The 18,656-nt window shown below is 47.6% G+C and overlaps 1 protein-coding gene across 3 annotated transcripts; it reads right to left on the reverse strand.

Annotated features, from left to right (window-relative positions):
* Nucleotides 1–1,512: 1,512 nt before the first annotated feature.
* Nucleotides 1,513–18,409, reverse strand: LOC125082346 (serpin B8-like). 3 transcript variants are annotated; one of them, XM_047697851.1, is made up of 7 exons: nt 18,276–18,409; nt 12,136–12,313; nt 10,068–10,202; nt 8,009–8,126; nt 6,145–6,287; nt 4,693–4,845; nt 1,513–3,152 (listed from the first exon to the last, which is right to left on the reverse strand). In XM_047697851.1, exons 2-7 carry the CDS (start codon nt 12,301–12,303, stop codon nt 2,748–2,750), a joined length of 1,122 nt encoding a protein of 373 aa, XP_047553807.1. In that variant the 5' UTR covers nt 12,304–12,313; nt 18,276–18,409; the 3' UTR covers nt 1,513–2,747. The 3 variants fall into 3 exon arrangements, with proteins under 3 accessions (XP_047553807.1, XP_047553808.1, XP_047553809.1); XM_047697852.1 differs by lacking the exon at nt 18,276–18,409 and adding an exon at nt 15,764–15,918; XM_047697853.1 differs by lacking the exons at nt 10,068–10,202; nt 12,136–12,313; nt 18,276–18,409 and adding an exon at nt 8,771–8,853.
* Nucleotides 18,410–18,656: the final 247 nt, after the last annotated feature.

The raw sequence follows: 18,656 nt of genomic DNA on the forward strand, positions 1-18,656 counted from the left end.
ATTAATCTGCTGGTCTGTCCCTCTGTAAACACCACATTATATTATTAAACCTTAATAATAAGCTTCCATATCAGGTAGAGCAGAATTCCGCAACTCCCTTCTTTTTCCTTACAAGTATGCTAGGTATTTCTGGCCTTTTGCTTATTCATAAAAATTTTTAAATGAATATAATTGTTAAATTCCAGAGAAAACATTACTAGAATTTGGATTAAAATTACATCTCTAGGACAGCTGAGGGAAAACTGTTGACTTTTCAGCTCAAGGTCTCTATTCATGTTATGAAATATCTCACTTTCCTTTGGCCATCTTTAATGACTTTCAGTAGCATTTCTTAATTTTCACTACAACAGTCTTGCTCATCGCAAGTTATCATAACTGAGCACATTATATTTTTAATGTAAGATTAACTACATTTTCTAACTATTGCTTTTAAATGCAGGAAAATGCAATTGAGTCTTGTCTAATAATTATAGTTACCAATTACATGCTGGGTACTGCTACACTAGGCATTGCTCCAGCCTCTTTACGTAACCATTAAGTCCTCTCGACAACTCTAGGAAATGGGTCCTGTTATCATAATCACTTTTCATATTAGTTCCTTTGGTGTTATGCCTGGAATGCAGAGTCCCTCCTAGGACTTTTGCAGTTCTGATCCCCATCTGGGCCAGGTTTCAGCTGTACAGAACATTTCTACTTCACTAGAGAACTCCTGATCTACCACCGGCCCAGAGATTTTGAGACCACTGAACTCTGACCTTGACACAGAGGGATCTCCCTCTAACCCCTAGTCTCCTTTACTTGGAAAGCCAAGAGGTCTGAGTAAAAGTTGACAGGTCTTCTTAGCTCATGGTCATTTTTCAGACTTCAGAGGGCTGATTCTGATGGGCCTCCCACGGCCTGGTACCTGCCCACTGGTTCCTTGGTTTCATGGGTGCTACATGTGTCAAAATTTATCAAACTAAACGTGTTAAGTATGTAGTTTATTCTGTATGAATTATATTGCAACAAAGGTGTTTTTATGGGTTTTTTGGGGTTTTTTTGTTTTTTTTTTTTTTTAAGTATGAGGTGGATATGAGATTAAAAGTAAAAGATGCAGACTTTCTAGTCCTGTGGATTCACTTTTGGCCAAGTCTTCTTTGGAAAGTAGGATCCCTGAAATGAATGTGGCCTAACAGAGAACATATTCTAACTTGATGAATTTTAAGTAAAAACTATAATATAGGGGTATCCGGGTGGCTCAGTTGTTAAGCGTCTGCCTTTTGGCTCAGGTCATGATCCCAGTCCTGGGACTGAGCCCCACATAGGGCTCCCTGCTCAGCAGGAAGCCTGCTTCTCTATCTCCCACACCCCCCACTTATGTTCCCTCTCTCGCTGTCTCTAATAAATAAAATCTTTAAAAAATATAACAAAAAGAACTAGAATATGAATGGTTCATGTAACTGTGAACTATGAATCCAAAACAGAATCAGGAATAACCACTCATTTAAAAAAAAAAAAAATAGCCAGCAGCAGTTAGCAATAGTGTAAATGGTCATGTTTAGGCAGGGTGAGAGTGGCGGGGAGGTTGTAAACCAGGACAACTTTCTGGAGACCAATTTGGAAGCAGTCTCAAAATGTCCCCAACTTTTATCTTGACAGTACCATTCAGAATATTTCTTTTAAAATATTAAAAATGTGAGCAAATATTTAATATATTCATAAGAGTATATAATTTTAATTACCTAAATTGTCTAAAAGTAGATCCAATAATAGAAAATATACAGAGATACAATTTGACATATCAAATTATGACACAGATAATTATCTTGAGGAGAGTTTATGTCAAGTAAGGGTAGAAATAGCTACAGAAGTCTATGATTAACATGCTAAAATGTTTATGTTTGTATTTGCATACACAGAATAGGATATAACTATAGGAACTATAACAGGAATAACTATAATTAACACTGATTTCACAGTGATAGAATTGTGGGTGACTTCAGTGTTCTCTGGTACTTTTCAATAGTTTCCAAATTGCTACCACAATACAAATCCTTTTTTAAGCCAAAAAAAAAATACTATAGGGAGGGCCATGCTGGAGCCACACGTGACTGTATGTGGCTTACCTAGAGGGTCAGCTGTCCTGACAGGTGCTTCACATGAAGGTCCTGGGGCAGGGAGGGGGTGGTGCTTCAGACGAGGAGGGCATGGAGGAGACTACAGGGCATGGCTTATTCGGAGCTCTGCCTTCTAGTGCAAGCCTGAAGGTTTATAGCAAGAAGATCTGAAGGAGTTGTCTCCATGAGGAACTGTGTGAGATTTGGGACATGTAGGACGGTCTCTGGGATCCTGACAGGGCAGAAACAGAGTGGCTGCAGGCTTTCCATCAGGGCATTCACCTCTGGCCGTGTGTGCAGTGGCGCTGGGCTCTGGCATCTCCATGGGAGCCTGGCAGCGGAGGGGGACAGAGGTCACTGCAGGATAGGAATGTGGATCCTTGACGTTCTCCTCAAGATGCCCACAATGAGAAAGAGGAGCTGCCCGAACCCTCCAGAACACACACAGCCTTCTCCACCCCAAACTCCACACATGTGATGCCTCAGTTTCTCAGCAGCTGTGGAATCCTCGGTGAGGACATCCACATAGACTTTCCAGATGCACACTCCTCGTTTGGGCATCCAAACCACCACACCATTCAGTCCCAGGAATCTGTATTAAGACAAGGTTGGCAGAAGCGAAAGGAGGGTGTTTATAGTGACTGCACCTCCCTATGGAGAGCAGAACCTGCCACAGAACAAAATGCTGCTGGTGCTGTGGTGTGTGATGAAGAAAAGGAAAGGGTGGTCTGCACAAAATCTTGGTTCGGGTCTGATGCACCGAGCATTCCTGACCACGGCTGTGGCCCCTGCCGCCTCCGTGCCCTCCTCGTTCACCTCTACGAAGCACTTGTGCGCCACCTTGGACACGGGCACATTCTTCTTAGCTGACATTCCAGAAAAGTCTGCCTTGGCTTCCTCAAACGCATCAGTCATACCTAAACTTCGAAGAAAAGATTCTAAGTCATAACTCTCCTCCAGCTTCATTCGGGGAAGGAAAACTTGAACTTTATCCTTAGTCATCTTCTCTGGATTTGTCCAGTCTCTGAACTTCTCATATGTAAGTGCTTTTTCCACCTGAAAAAAGGAGTCATTTACTCTTAAAATATAAACGACAAACCTGGTGCCCTTCTCTTCACTCAGCTCCCCACCCCACCATGACATACAATGACAGGAGTTCTGGTCCAAGACAATCTACAGATTTTCCCTTTGTACACACACCAAAAATTTTCCCTCAAATTCTCATCTTTTTCACTGTTTTATGGATATAAAAGGAAAATAGCTTAAAAAAAAAAAAACACGGAGCGAGAAGAGATTTTTTAATTACCTGTACCAAACTCACTTCAAATGTTTATAGTTTGGAAAGTTCTCATAACCAAGCGATTATATTCATGTGATGCACATTAGTGTGAATTAGAGATTGTTTGACAAAAAAGAGACAGAGCACGGCTCAGAACTCTGACAGGCGAGAGTGGGAAAATCAGGGATTATCCAAACAGGAAGGAAGATGTGGCTTCTGGGGAGGGGAGAGCGGAGATGGAGAATTCGACAACACTGTGGCTCCTGACATTCTTGTTCATCTTCTGCCTTCCCTGGCATTCACTTCAAAACCTCCAAGACCCACCACTCTGTCTGTACATAGTGAAGAAAGAAAGGAAGAAGGGACTTCCACCGCCTCTCCCTCTTCTCTTCACCACCTGCAGCCCAGGTGAAAGTTCTTCTCCATGGATGGCTATTTGGACATTAGCTCGAATTCCCAGACTCTTCTAATTTTGAGTAGCCACGACAGATCTCACCCTTGACTTATGCCAATAGCTTTCTGATTCCATAGAAAACCAGGGAAACTGGCCAGGTCCTGCCCTCGACATCCTGTGCATCAGTGTGCTGGAGCTGGCTGTACCTCCGGCAAGAGCCGGTTATGAAACCGTCTGTCGCCTCACTCAGCCAGACACCATGACTAAGGCTGCTCTCCAGCCCCAGAGAGCCCGCTAACAAGCCCTCTACTGGCCTTGACCTCCTTACAAATTGACTTTCTCGCACCCTGAACTTTGTTGCTTTTCTGTCGTGGGAAGAGATCGCTCTCCTCCTGTCTAAGGAATATTCCTCACCTGTTCTTGACACTCTCGCCACCCAAAGTGTGTCCCTGACCAACAGCATCTGTACCGGTTGGAATGTGGGCAGAAATGCAAAATTCCAGGCCCTCGAGGCCTGAATCAGAAACTGCCTTTTAACAAGCCACCCGGCGGAGTCCTACACACATTACTGTTTGAGAAGCACTGCCCAGATCCATCCCTCTCCTTGTCTAGCACTTTTGTTTGACAATTACTGGGACTCGACCAGCCCCCCCCCCCCCATCAGAATAAGGCACAGTGTTCTTATAAGTTCGGAAGTCTGTCCTCCTAGCGTCATCAGGATGGGAGCTCACCACCAGTTCCACTCCCGGATGCCCACTCACCGGAAACGCAAACCCATGGTCACCCCAGACATGACATGCTGCTCACCCAGGACTCCTAATAACCCTCAAGGGGACATTCCTCACGCACTAGCGGACAGACGGACAGGAAGACATGAGCTGAGCCCATGTCCATGGACGCTCAGATGCCCGGCCAGGGCTTACCACGGCGAGCTCAGTGTCGTCATCCGGCAGAAGAAGCACCAAGCTGAGCTCCTGCCCCACGTAGGGCAGCTCCAGCACCTGTGTGTGCACCTCAGCCACGTACCCCGTTTTAAATTTAGCTTGCTTGAACATCATCTGCACCGTCTTTTTCTCCTAATGAAAAATATGGAATTAAAATCAGATAGCTGAAAAATGAGCACGGCTTACGGAAAATGAGCTAAATCTCATCTGCACAAGCCCTCGGTCCATGTGAGAGAATTGTTATTTCCGCGTGCTCTGCTGACAGAGGCGAAATGCTCACTGTGACATATCAGCATGGAATCCCATGTGCTCTTGTCCCAGCAGATCGACCATGACCCGGTGAGCAAGAATAAAACTGACAGACACAGACATAAAACCCCACATTATTTTTGGAAGAAGCTGTGGTTTTCTCTTCTGAGAAGATGTAGTAGGGAAGCACTCCCAGGGACCTTATAATTAAAGATTATTTATCCAAGTTAAATGGAGAACTAACTAATATTCAGGTTTGGGGGCTGAAGGATACAGTAAGAAGAGATGGGCAGGCCACCAGGACTTTATTTTTATTGTGAAAAGTTGCTCAGTTATATAACTGACTATATGGCTTTGGTTTTCTTGGAGAGAAGACCTTGACAAGATTCATAGTGTCCACTGATTCTAGAGCTTGTGCCAAATGTAGACTTTTAAATCTCTGTGCGACATGCCATCATCAGGTTGATGGAAGTCAGATTTCAAGCTAAGTGTTCTTGATGCCAACCATCATCATACCCAAAAGTGAAGGGACAAAAGTGTTTTTAAAGTTAGGTTCTAAGTTTAGAAATCTGATGTCCAGCATGACGACTACAGTTACTAACACTGTAGTGAATATTGGAAATTTGCTAAGAGAGCAGGTTTCAGGTGCTCTCATCACAAAAATAACATGATAACCATGTGAGGAAAATGTGTGCTAACTGGCTGGACCAAAGCTATTATTTCTATGTGAATTACATCAAATCATCATCTCATGCACATTATATACAATTTTTATATTTTAAAAAGATCCAAAAATAAAGACAAAGTTTGCCTGAACATCTGTTAACACTTTTTTTCTTGTGTTCAGAACTGTATGGCTCTAAGTTATCAGGCAATATATACACATAGTTGTCACTGACATTGTAAAAAGGTGTCTGTGTAAATACAGACAGCAACAGTACAAGACAAACATAATGCCAAGGGTTGGAAGAAATTTTCTTTCAATCCAAATAATATGGCCAAAGATGCAAGGACGCAAACACAGATCTGTCTTTTCTCTTCCCCTCTCCAATAAAAGATACATAGGGAGCATGAAATTCACTCATAAATATAGTATGAAAACAATTTTTTTTTCCATTCATTCATAATCTTTCCCAGCATATTACTTGAAGTTAGCAGTACTCCCAAAAAATACTTTCCTACCTGGTTGACTTTAAAGGGCATTCCCCTTGTGTACTTTCTGTCAAACTGCTCATTCCACTTTCCTTTGAAATAGATGGCATTCACGAGAACCAGCTTAGTCAGTGGATCCACGGTCCCAGCACCCAGGATCTCTGAAATCTTACCTGCAAAGAATATGAGAGAGGTTTATTGCCATGTGGGGGACAAGGGAAGGGAATAAATGTTTTTTTCCAACAATTCTCCTGACATCTGAAGCTTGACTTGGTTGCCAGCCAGATTGGAATCCTGTTTTCCTGGAGTCCTGAGGAACAGGGCCGTGGGCTGTAATGCTGTGCATGCACGCGGTGTGGATTACCCCCGCTGGTCCCTGAACAGCAGTCCTGAAGCAGGCAGGTCAACTCATTTTACCCTCAATTTACAGATGTAGAAATTCAGGTCAGAGCATTTGGCTGACATTTTGCCAATGTAACACAGGTGGCAAGTGGCTGAGCTGAGACAAGGGCCTGCGAGTCTTACTTCTTCTAACTGTAAGCTTCCCAACCTCAGTGCCATAATTTTTCAACCACGTGACTTCTGGCATTTTAAGCCAGATCATCCTTTGTTGTGGGGGACATCCTGTGCATTGTAGGATGTCCCGCCAGTAGCATTTCCCCAACTGGGACAACCACAATGTCTTCACTGTTGGCAAATGTCACATAGGGGCTGATTCTGGTTGAGAATCACTGCTCCACGCCAACCTTCAAATCTCATTTAGGTGAGGAGAAGCTTCCGAAGGATGAAGGACTACAGACCTATAAATGGATGAGAGCAGTCCTCCTGAAGGCAGCGAATACGGGAAGGAATTCAAGGGTACAATAAAGGGGCCCAAACTGAGTTCTCCATTGAGACTGGGACAAGGTGACCCCCAATGTCCCTTGTGGCTCTGATATTTTGGGGCAACATGCTGGCAGTCAATCTGATGAAGAGGAAGAGAGTGATGTAGGGAGAAGCTTCTGGCTTCCCTGGGGGACCCAGTACTGCTGGATCGACTGGAGAGCGAGAGATGACTGCACATACAATGTAGGAAAACATGAAAAGCTCTGCCCTTCCTAAGACCATTACTTTATTGGCTTTCAGTATTATCGTGGGCGTTGCTGAGACCGACACACGGTGGGTACACCCTAAAGCCTGAACGGATGTCCTAACGCATGCTAGGTGAGCACAGGAAGAAGTAAGTGATTTAACTCTCCCCCGCTCCCCACCCCCCACCACACACACGTATTTCTGGAAGTCTCTAGATTATATTAGGTACTTTGAGTGCTTAAAAGCATGCCCTTCTCCGTACTCCAGTCAAGCACTGGCGGAAATATTCCTGGTAAGACAGAGTGTGGTCTGGACCAGGGAGGCTGCAGCTCCACGGGAACTGCATTTCCCGAATCTGGAGCAAAGTCACGCTCTGCAGGCACACGTGGCCGCAGCCGTGACAGAGGGAGGCGAGCCCTGCAGATAAAACCAGCTGCGCTCGTGACCACTGGGAGATAACGGGCAAGGCCGGCCCATCTCAACCACAGCCTAAATTGAAAGTCCTGCTGCTCTCAGCGCATGACAAGGGCTCTCGTCCTCTCCCCTCGGACAGAAGATTGCCCAGGCCCAAACAGGAAGCCTTTTGGGGGATTTTCCAGCACATTCCAGAGGGAACGGGGTCTGAAACCCTCACAGTCGGTTTACATGGCTTTTAGAAATCACCACTCCGTGACCTCACGAACCCGAGAAACATAAGCGAACCTCCTCGCTGGCCTGGAAATCCGGCCAACACTCACCAGCCGACGCCGCGGAGGTCGCGCCTGCAACGATCTCGGCTGCGCCCCCCCAACACCCCAAGTGCGGCGCCGCGCACGCGCCTCACCTTCCGTCTTCTCGGTCACCCAGTCGTTGATGTGTCTCCTGCTCGCCTCTGTGTCTTCAGCGAACGACAGCTCCTCCAGCTCGGCCTGGTAGAACTCCTGACAGGATTCCCTAAAGGCCTGCGAACACAAGCGGGCCCTCTTCAGCCAAGTTCGCACCGGAGCGAAAACATTTCCTCTCTGAACCTGTGCGGGGTTCAAGTGCGGGGCGTCCTGCACTTGAAGACTCATTCAAGCGAATGACAAAAACGCGGCGACCGCTGCCACCGAGCCGGAACCCCGTGTCAGGGCCTGGACACCAGGGGCTGAAGACATGACGCCGGCCCTGAGACGACTCACGGTCCCAGGGGAGCAACAGCACAGGGATATGCAGAGCCGCACGGGCTTCGAGAACGCGGCCAGCGGCGCGCGTGCGCGGAACCGCCCCGTCCCTCCCTGCCCAGCACTTCCGCTCCACGCTGACTTCCTGTTTGATTTTCTGCGTCTGCTCCGGACTCTCGCTTTGACCCGTTTTGGTATCACCAACACCAGCTACGATGTCTGAGTTTTGTGAATGAGTGAGAGGCTCCCTGGTGGAACCAGATCATCCAGAAATCTTATAGGTCCCTCCAGCAGTGGAATGTGATAGGCCTGGATCACATGGGAGGCTATTGGGGTGGGGGGTGGTTTAGGGAAAACAGTGGCCAGGGGTGAGCCTTGGAATGTCGTTTGGGGTCAAGTCAGGAAGTGCCTGTACCCATTACATGAAAACCCAGATAACTCACCTCACAAAAACTTGGTGTCAGATATAATGTGCCTGGCAATTGGCTCCCATCCTCCGCCCATCTCCTGTTCTCAAATATTTTAGCTTCTACAGAAGAAAGAAAATGTAGAGAGAAAGAGGAGCCAAGCAACTGAGAAAATGGGAAGGTGGCTTTTTGTGTCCCCAGTACCCCCAAGGACAGTCCCCAAAGATCAGGCTGACATTAAAAAATGAACATCAATTAATGAAGATTCCTGGGATCATTAATGCCTGTCCTAGAAGACCCAGAATTATCTCCAATAATATTCAAGCCCAGAGCGAGTGACCTCCATGGGGTCGCACCCAACAGGAGCCAGGACAGGGATGTATTTGAATCTCACAGAAAAATCCTTGGAATTGCCAGCCAGGAAGATAACTGGGTTTGCCCAGATCTCTTCATTAATCTGAGGTAGTGACACTCTGAATGGATGCAACATATTTTTTTGGCCCTCACTCGTTGCATGATGGCAGGCTTTTACTGGACCGGGGAACTTGAAAATTATATGCTTTAGTACTTAGGAAGTGCACAGATTTAAAACCTCAGTTTTAAGACCCAATTTTAATTTTCAAAAGACTATTCCGTCAGTAGTGTGGAAGAACCTGGCTGGACTTGGAAAGATCCATCAGGAAAGACTCAAAATAATGATGTAGGAGATCAAGTGAGAGTCTGGACCCAGGCAGTGGTGGTGGTGATTCAGAAGAGGGGACAAATTTACGAGGCCTTGAGAGACTAGCTCTGCCAGAACCACCCAATAACCAGAGGTGAGCTTGGGGACAGCCAGGTAAACACACGGGACTATGTGGTCACTGAGGCTTAGGGGATCAAGGCGAAGAAGCCGATCTGCCTGCAGGAAGATAGACATACTGAGATTGATATCTGGAAGGGATCTATCAAAAACAACTTTAGGGGTGACTGGGTAGCTCAATCAGTTAAGCGTCTGTCTTGGGCTCAGGTCATGATCTCAGGGTCCCAGAATCAAGCCCTGCTCTGGGCTCCCTGCTCGGCAAGTAGTCTGCTTCTCCCTCTCCATCTGACCCTCCTCCCTGCTTGTGTGCTGTCTCTCTGTCTCAAATAAATAAAAACTTCTTAAAAATAAAAAATAAAAAAAACTTTAAAAAGGACATACTTCAGAGGCAATCATAAAATTCAAAATTAGAATTATAAAAGTACAATTCAAAGCACATTTTTTTAAGCAACAGAATTATACTTTATCTCTGTTCTTCTGCAGTTTCTACCTTATTTGCCATTTTTTTAACATGAGTGCATGAGGACAACTTACAGGAAGGAAATCACACGTCTTCTCTCCGAAGAGTCTGTTGGCAGTTCTGAGCAAGTACTGAGTGCCAGACTTGTTAACCTCCTTGAGAAGGGACCGGAAACCTTTGTGAACTTCACCTCTGTTCAAACAAAGCACCTGGTAACAGACAAGGACACGACTTGTAACTTTGCCACCTTGCTCCCACAGAGAGCTATCTCCAATGAGCCCTGCGCTAAAAATCACAAATGATCCCATCTTGAAAGGCAATGGCATTGGATTTAACCATCCTACAGCACCTTTCCACCTGGGCACTGTTGACATTTGGGGCCAGATATTCTGTGGCAGGGCCTAGGCACAGCCTAAGACATTTTGCAGCATTTCTGGCCTCTGGCCACTAGATGTCAGTAGCACCTCTCAAACAATCAAGCTGCTCTGGACAGTGGCAAATGTCGCTCTGGGGTGTAAACCCACTTAGAAAGGCAGGCTGACTGAGGACAAAGCAAAAGCTGGCACCTTGCACCCCCTCTCCATCCGCTCCGCTCGGTAATATGTGTAGCATTCCTCAGGCACCCCAGACCGCCATAAACGAGAAACAAGTAGTTAACTTGCGGAGATCACAATCCTGCAAGACAGGAATCTCCCAACTATCTTGATGTTAATGGCTTACCAAAAGACAACATTGATCAAGCTGTGAGACCTCCGGTATCCTGGCATCTTGTAGACCCTCTTTAGCATATGAAAGCTCCTTTGAAACCTCCCTTTCCCTCACCTTTCCCCAACCGCAGGGTACATAACCTGCCGTCCCTCACACCCCGGGGCAGCAACTCTTCCTGCCTATGGGTCCTGTCCTCGTGCTTTAATAAACCACCATTTTCCACGAAAGAAAGAAAGAAAGAAAGAAAGAAAGAAAGAAAAGAAAGAAAGAAAGAAAGAAAGAAAGAAGAAAGAAAGAAAGAAAGAAAGAAAGAAAGAAAGAAGAAAGAAAGAAAGAAAGAAAGAAAGAAAGAAAGAAAGAAAGAAAGAAAGAAAGAAAGAAAGAAAGAAAGAAAGAAAGAAAGAAAGAAAGAAGAAAGAAAGAAAGAAAGAAAGAAAGAAAGAAAGAAAGAAAGAAAGAAAGAAAGAAAGAAAGAAAGAAAGAAAGAAAGAAAGAAAGAAAGAAAGAAAGAAAGAAAGAAAGAAAGAAAGAAAGAAAGAAAGAAAGAAAGAAAGAAAGAAAGAAAGAAAGAAAGAAAGAAAGAAAGAAGAAGAAAGAAAGAAAGAAAGAAAGAAAGAAGAAAGAAAGAAAGAAAGAAAGAAAAGAAAGAAAGAAAGAAAGAAAGAAAGAAAGAAAGAGAAAGAAAGAAAGAAAAAGAAAGAAAGAAAGAAAGAAAGAAAGAAAGAAAGAGAAAAGAAAGGCAGGTGTGAAAACTCAGGAGGAAGACCGAACAGAACAGAACAAAGAGGTAGCTGGAATGAATCTAGCACAACCCACAACCCAGTGAACACAAGAATAAGCAGAAATCAACAGCAAATACTGAAGTAATTTCACAGAAGTTCTGTAGACCAGACTGGGACTTCTACGTCAAGTCAGAGTGGAAATTAAGGTTGTTCCTCTGTCTCGCAATGGCTCCAGTCCAAAGCCTCCCTCTGCCAGAGACCTGGAAGAAACCACTGCCCCCTCCCAAGCTGCCATCCCCAGAGACACTTCCAAAGGGCACCCACGCACCCCTGCTATCAATGGGGAAGTCATGTGCATTGGCAATGTTCTGGGACACTCACAAGACTGTCAGAGAAACTTAAGATAACAAAGAGGTTAAAGACTACTTCCCTAAGGTACTTGCCACTACTTCCTTTGTAGCTCAAGTCCCACAGAACCCATTTTAGATCAATCAGATTATACAGTTCCTCTCAATAATCCCAGAGATGGAAGTCCACATTTGTGTTGCTTTCTTCTGGTGTATAATCATATGCTACAAAGAACCCATTTAACAGCAAGTTCATTCAAACAGCTACATTTCAATTTGATATTTAACGTGAGCCAAAATTTAAAATGTAACAAAGATGAAGTTTGGGGACTTTTTTTTGTGGGACAGAATGCTAGCACGCTTACCTGGGACATCTGGGCAGCAGTGTTTCCTTTGGCCCCCATGAAGACCATGGCCAGGGCTGAGGAGATGCTCAGAGGGGAGAAGAACACATTTCGGGAGCTGTCCTCTTCACCCAACACTTTCAATAAGTTGATGGCAAAACTGCCATTTGCTTCATAGAGATCGTCCATGAGGGAAGGTCTGCGAGGAAAGCACAACATGGAGGCACATCAGTCACGCCCCCTATTACGTCATCAGGCCATTAGCCCCGGTTGGTAGACACAGCGTGTGGTCGGAAGAATAACTGCTCCCCCGCAGACGCCCACGTAGAACCTCCCAAAACTCTGTTATCTTGCTGGGCATCAGGCACCTTGCAGATGTAAGGGACTGAATTAAGGATCTTGAAATGGGGAGACTGTCTGCAGAACACAGGTGGGCTCAGTGTAATCACTGGGTTCTTAGGAAGGCAGGAGGGTCAGAGTCAGAGGAGGAGATGCGACAACAGAAGCAAAGGTCAAAACGGCGCAGGGCCAAGGACCAAGGAATGCAGGCAGCCTCTGGGAGCTGCGGAAGGCAGGAGCCTGAACTCCTCCTCATTCCACAAGCGCCCTCTTGCTGTAAGCTCTCCCTCCGTTTGGTGTCTCTGGCATAATCCAGAAACAACGTCCTACTATAAAGAAATCTTCATAAATAAAAACGACATGTCTGTCACCGTGTCATGTGAAGTCAACTGGATGGATTTCAACACATTTTAAGGGCGGGTTTAGGATGGTCTGACCTAAAATACGGGCTACTGGGAAAACAGAAAGTTCATTCTGAATCAGGAGGACTCTAAAAGGATGCACTGTTTTCCGTGCAGTGGCTGCAACAGGGCTGGTGAGCAGGCACAGGAGCCCATTAGCAGGGAAATAAAATATGAGGTTCAAATCTCAAGTCATCGGGTGAGCACTCTGAGTCAAGAGTCATCAATTCCAAGACCAGCCTGACCAATCCAGCCTTGACTTTCCCCCAACTTGAAGAGACTTTTTTTTTTTCTAAAGATTTTATTTATTTATTTGACAGAGAGAGAGAGATCACAGGTAGGCAGAGAGGCAGGCAGAGAGAGAGGGGGAAGCAGGCTCCCTGCTGAGCAGAGAGCGCAATGTGGGACTCCATCCCAGGACCCTGAGATCATGACCTGAGCCGAAGGCAGAGGTTTAACCCACTGAGCCACCCAGGCGCCCCTTAGACACACTCCTTCCTGCCTCTCGATGACCTCCCTTTCCTTAGGGCATTTACTTTAGACAACTTGTCCCTGTAATTGTTTCTCTGCTCTTTTGAGATAGAAATATTTTGAAAGCCTCTCTCCTGTTTCAACCCAGGACAGCCTTTCTCAATCCCTCGAACCCTTTCCTATAAAAATGGAATTATCAAGGAAGACAGCGCCCTTGCCTCCCAGTCTCTATGGGAGGGCAGGGGCAGAACCTCAGCAGCCCCCTTGCTCCAAGATGAGAGATATAATTGCAGCTTCTTAATTATTATAATTTCAGCAAGCTGTTATAAATCCTGCATTAATTGTTTATTTCTCTTCTGCCTTCTAGAACCCTGGACTACTATTCAGTAAATTCTTAAAGTTCATCAACTCATCTTGGTTTCCCTGAGTCTCTTTGCTGTTCCAGGTGAAAACATTCTAGAAAATAAAATACAAATCGTCACCCATAATCCCATGACTCTGCAAGCTGCTTTTTTTCTATGATGTTATCCTTTTCTCCCCTCTATTTGCATATATGTTTTTAACTCACAAGTTTTAAAGCTACACAAGAAAAATAGATACCAGTTTGGAAAACTGGCAAATAAGGAATACCAAAAGTACTAGAATCTCTGCCTCCAATAAGAGTCACCACACATCCGTGCAGTTTTATCAACCAGTGGACGGTCATGTGGTATTTCTTCTTTCAGTTTCACAGAAGATTAGCTGTGCTTCCTAGAGCATTCTTGCATCTGTATCTCATTAGGCCTTCCTTGGGGTGGGGGGTGGGGGCATGGCTCCTGGATTTCTCAGGGGCAGGAGAGGAAAGAGGAACTCAGTCGGTGGGAAGAGGACAGGGAGACAACTGTTTCAACCAGAGCCTCTCCAATTGCTGACTGGTTCCTTGAAAGCTTCTTCCTAAAATATTTTTTTCAAGAGAAGACATACCATGCCTCTGATTTAGGAAGAAAAAAAAATGTGATGTCAAATAAACAAGTATAAAGGCTCTGCTCTAAATACAGACTCTACAACAGCTCCAAGCAGAGCAAATTCAAGTTTAAAAGAAATGATTTAAAACATCAACCAAGGGGCGCCTTGGGGGCGGGCATTACTCCATAGGTTAAGCAGCGGACTCAGCTCAGATCACCATCTCCGGATCCTGGGATTGAGCCCCACGTGGTTTTATCAGGCTCTGTTCTGGAGTGAGTCTGCTTCTGGATTCTCTCTCCCTCTGCCCCTTCCCCTGCTTGTGCTCTCTCGCTCTCAAATAAACGGGTAAATCTTTAATAAATAAGTAAGTGAATAATAAAGCATTAACCAAGAGAGTACAGTAGTGACAAAGTTTACCCAGCAGCATGCTAAGCTTGACAGGTGGTATCGTGGACACTGTCCTCACTGTCCTCACTCCAGAGCTTTCCGCTGCAGGGCCTGAACCGGCAGGCTGCAGGTGTGCAACAGCCCATGGGTCTGCAGTGGGCAAGTCCCATGAGAGAGAGCAGTGTGCAGCCTGCCTGCAGGCCACCTCCGGGCCCCAAGTTTCCCTGCCTTACACTGGAGGACTTTTCAGAAAACAGCCAGGAGCCAGGGGGCCGCAAACTGCACGGCATTCGGCCCACCACAAGGTGGCACCAAAGAGACCCAGAGGAGGAGAGAATTGGGTAACAGGAGGGGACAGACAGAAACACATCTGGATTTGATCCTACCTGAGCCTAAGTTTAGGCTGTTGAATGTGAGTGGTGTGTGTGTGGGGGGGGGGTGTGCACGCGCGTGCGTGCGTGCGTGCGTGTGTGTGTGTGTGTGTGTTGTCCTGCCTGCACAGGCAAAGGAGGGTACTAGAAAATCACATCAATTCCAACTTAATGCTCTTAATGTCAAATGCCTACTTCTGGTTTCTTCCACCGTTCTTCTTCCTTCAGTTCATTTCCACAGGGGCCGGTGCTGGCCAGTAGCACGGTGTTTCCCATCAGCGTCTGCCTCACAGCAAGGACACCCTAGCTGACGCTCACCAGGCAGGCACCTCGGGAGTGTGTCCCAAGTCACACCCATGAAGAGGCAGGAGCCGAAGCAGGATAACCCAATGACTCTCTTTCCCCCAGTCTCATGTGCACATTAAACTTTCAAGGGGGTTGTACCTGAAACAAAGTGGAACTTGCCCAATAAATCTAAAAAGAAATGAATTTCACGGCACCTGGGTGGCTCAGTTTGTTAAGCCTCTGCCTTCAACTCAGGTCATGATCCCAAGGTCCTGGGATGAGTCCTGCATTGAGCTCTCTGCTCAGTGGAGAGTCTGCTTCCCCCTCTCCCTCTGCCTCTCCCCTGCTCATGTGCTCTCTCGCTCACTCAACCTCAAATAAATAAAATCTTTTAAAAAATAAAAAGGACTTTCACTATGATACAAATTTCAATATAATACAAAACAATACCTCTGGGTACCAGTACACCAGTCCACTGTGTCATAAAAACACAGCAATGTGGAAAGGTTTGATTTCCAGCCTATAAAATGAAAAATGAATTGGCATTAAACTAGTTTTTCTTTTAGTGGTGAGTGAAGTCCGGATCATTAAAGACTGTCCAAGGCTCTCACTGTAAGAGCAGAAGAGTCGGCAGCAAAAGCAAAGCCTTCTGCTTCCAAGGAAGAGACACTGCTGTCCTCCTGGGGTCCCGACCGCCTGCGGTCGCCCTGCTCCACTCCACCTTCCCACGGACACCTCCAAAAGTGAATCTATACAAAGAACATTTATTATAGAACTTTGCTTACATGGTTTAGAGAAGAAAATGAACACTAAAGACCATAATTGCTGATGGGGCGCTCCCCTCCCCCCCACCCCCCACCACCAGAGACACGCAAACATAAACGTGTGGTTTCAAGCCAGACTGCACTCTGTCACCTGGTAAATTTACAAAGTGCTACGGAAGTCCCCAGAGAAAGAAGCAGAAGTAATTCTCCTTAGAAGCTCAGGAGAAGATAAGGGGCAGCTGGCTTTCACACATTGGACAGGAGTGTCTGTGCGGTGGTGAAAGGGTAGGCGAGTGCTGTGGGTGCAGGGGTGGGATTGGCAGCAGAGAACAGGTGGCGATGGTGCAGGTCTGTGTACCGCGGAGGGACCAGAGGGACTGGGTCTCTGTAGTTGTGTGAACCGGGCGCACCTGGGCAAGAAGTCTGAACTTGAGCTATAGTCCGGAAAGCCAGGTATGGTGTTTAGACAAATGCCTTCTAGGAGTGCACTGGGCTTTAGAAAACGCAGTGTAACCACAGAGCAGGAGGGAGCATGAGCACTGCAGGGTGCCCGGTGGCATTGTCAGGCCAGGTGACCAATCACAGGAGGGACAAGGAGCAGGAGGAGTCAGGGAGTACACTGAGGCCGGTTAAAACCAGACCCCAGACCCCAGATGGAGGTGCTTATGCTCAGCCCCAGATGCAAAGACCTAACTGAATTAGTTCTCGGCTCTCCCGGAAATGGAGTCTTAAACCAGTCAATGGGGAACTGCCTAGCCTGCCCTAGTGAGGTCCCCCGCCTGCCAGACCCCTGCCATCTGCTAAAGGAAAATAACTTTGTAATACCCAACCCTCTGTTTTGCTATAACTTCCTTGTCCCCACTCCCTTCTGCTTATAAGTCTTGGATTTTTGAAGAGCTCCTCAGAGCTCCTTTCTACCTGCTTGACTGGGTGCCGCCCCACTCGAATTCCCCTGTGCTCCGATGAACTGAATTTTTAAACATGCCTCCGTTTATCTTCTAACATACTCCTAGGTCATGGATGCTTGGGGCGGCCGTGACCCACTGGAAATTTATATGAGGAGCCAGATGGAATGAGGAAGGTGATACATTCGATTTGAGACGTGCAGACTCGGTACCCGCCCTGGATCCCTGCAACAAAGACAGCTGAGGGATGTTTGTAAATCCAGGCAGGTTACTGAGTCGGGCACAAGTCCCGGAGCATGAGACTGGGGGGGCCGTGAGCACCCAGGTTGCGGGAGATCCTAGGCAAATGGGATGAAATTACAACGTACAGAGAGGCATAAGAGGAGAAACTTACCTACTTTTTTAAGAATTTCTGGTATTTGCAGATAGGAAGAGGAAGAGACAAGGGCTGATGCCCAGGGCTGGAGGAGGACAGACAGGTGGCAGGGTCCTAAAGAGGCTCGCCAAGCAGCAGGAGCAGGAGGTGGGGAGAATCCGGGAAGTGGGGAGTCCATTCAATTACCTACTGTGGCTGCGGGCCAGGTGAAAACAGCAAGGGAGCATATTCTCAAACTGGGGAAAAGCAGCCAATAAAGAGCAGGTGAAAGAAAGAAAAAAAGAAAAAAGAATATGGAAGAAAAACAGGATAAAGGAAGGAAGGGGAAGCCTGGAGGGAGGGAGGAGGCAGAGGGAGGGGCCTACCCTCGCGGGAGGTGGCGCTGACCCAGCACCTCCCCGGAACTTGCCCAAGGCGCCCTGGAAATTCCAGGCAAGGCAGCACCCGGCGCCCCGGTCTCCCTGCTGCGCCCTGCGGCTGCTCCCACGCACCCTCCCAAAAGCTTCCGCCCAGCGGTCTCCCGCACCAGCACCCCGGGCTTGGGCGACCCGCCTCTCCCTCCTGCGCGCAGATCTCAGCGCGGTGGCGTAAGCCGGCCGCGGCGTCACGACCCCTCGGGGGACACCCCACCCCTCCCCCCACCCCCGCCCAAAGGGCGTGTCTGCGCTCCGGCCCTCGCTGCCACGGCCGGCCGCGCCCTCAGTCACCTTAGAGCCCCGCGCACAGCTGCCCCGCCGCTGTCCGGTCCGATCACCCCCCCACCACCACCCTGCCCACAGCGCCTCGTCCTCTCCTCCTGCTCCGCACTCTGCATCCGCCTCCCGCCCGCCTCCCTCCTGCCCCGCGTCCCGCCGCGCTCCCGGCGGGGGGCCTCCGCACGGGGAACCTGGGGACCCGCGCGCTTCCCGGCCGGGTACCTGGGAGACTCCGGCGGCGGCGGCTCCTCCAGCTTGCTGCGAGCTTCCCGGCGGCTTTGATCCTGGGCGAGGCTTCCGGCGGGTGACTCAGAGCCAACCCGATTGCCAGGCACCCAGCGCGTCCGCGGGAGGGGCCGGAGCCTCCCCCGCGGTGCTCTCGCCCCGCTCGCGCGCACGCGGCCTGGTGGGGGAGGCTGGGCCGCGACCTCCGAGGGTGTCTGCCGAGTCCCTCCCCAAAGGGGACTGGTTTGTTTTCTCGGGTTGGTCCGCGCAGTGTTCGTGTTTGGTGCGTGTACGCAAGAGCAGTTTCAACATTGGGACTTCACTTTGGAAATTAACCAAAAGCAGGAGCAGAGTGTAAAGGTTCTTAAAGCCAGTGGC

This window comes from Lutra lutra, chromosome 12, assembly GCF_902655055.1.
Source record: "Lutra lutra chromosome 12, mLutLut1.2, whole genome shotgun sequence".
NCBI classification, from domain to species: domain Eukaryota; kingdom Metazoa; phylum Chordata; class Mammalia; order Carnivora; family Mustelidae; genus Lutra; species Lutra lutra.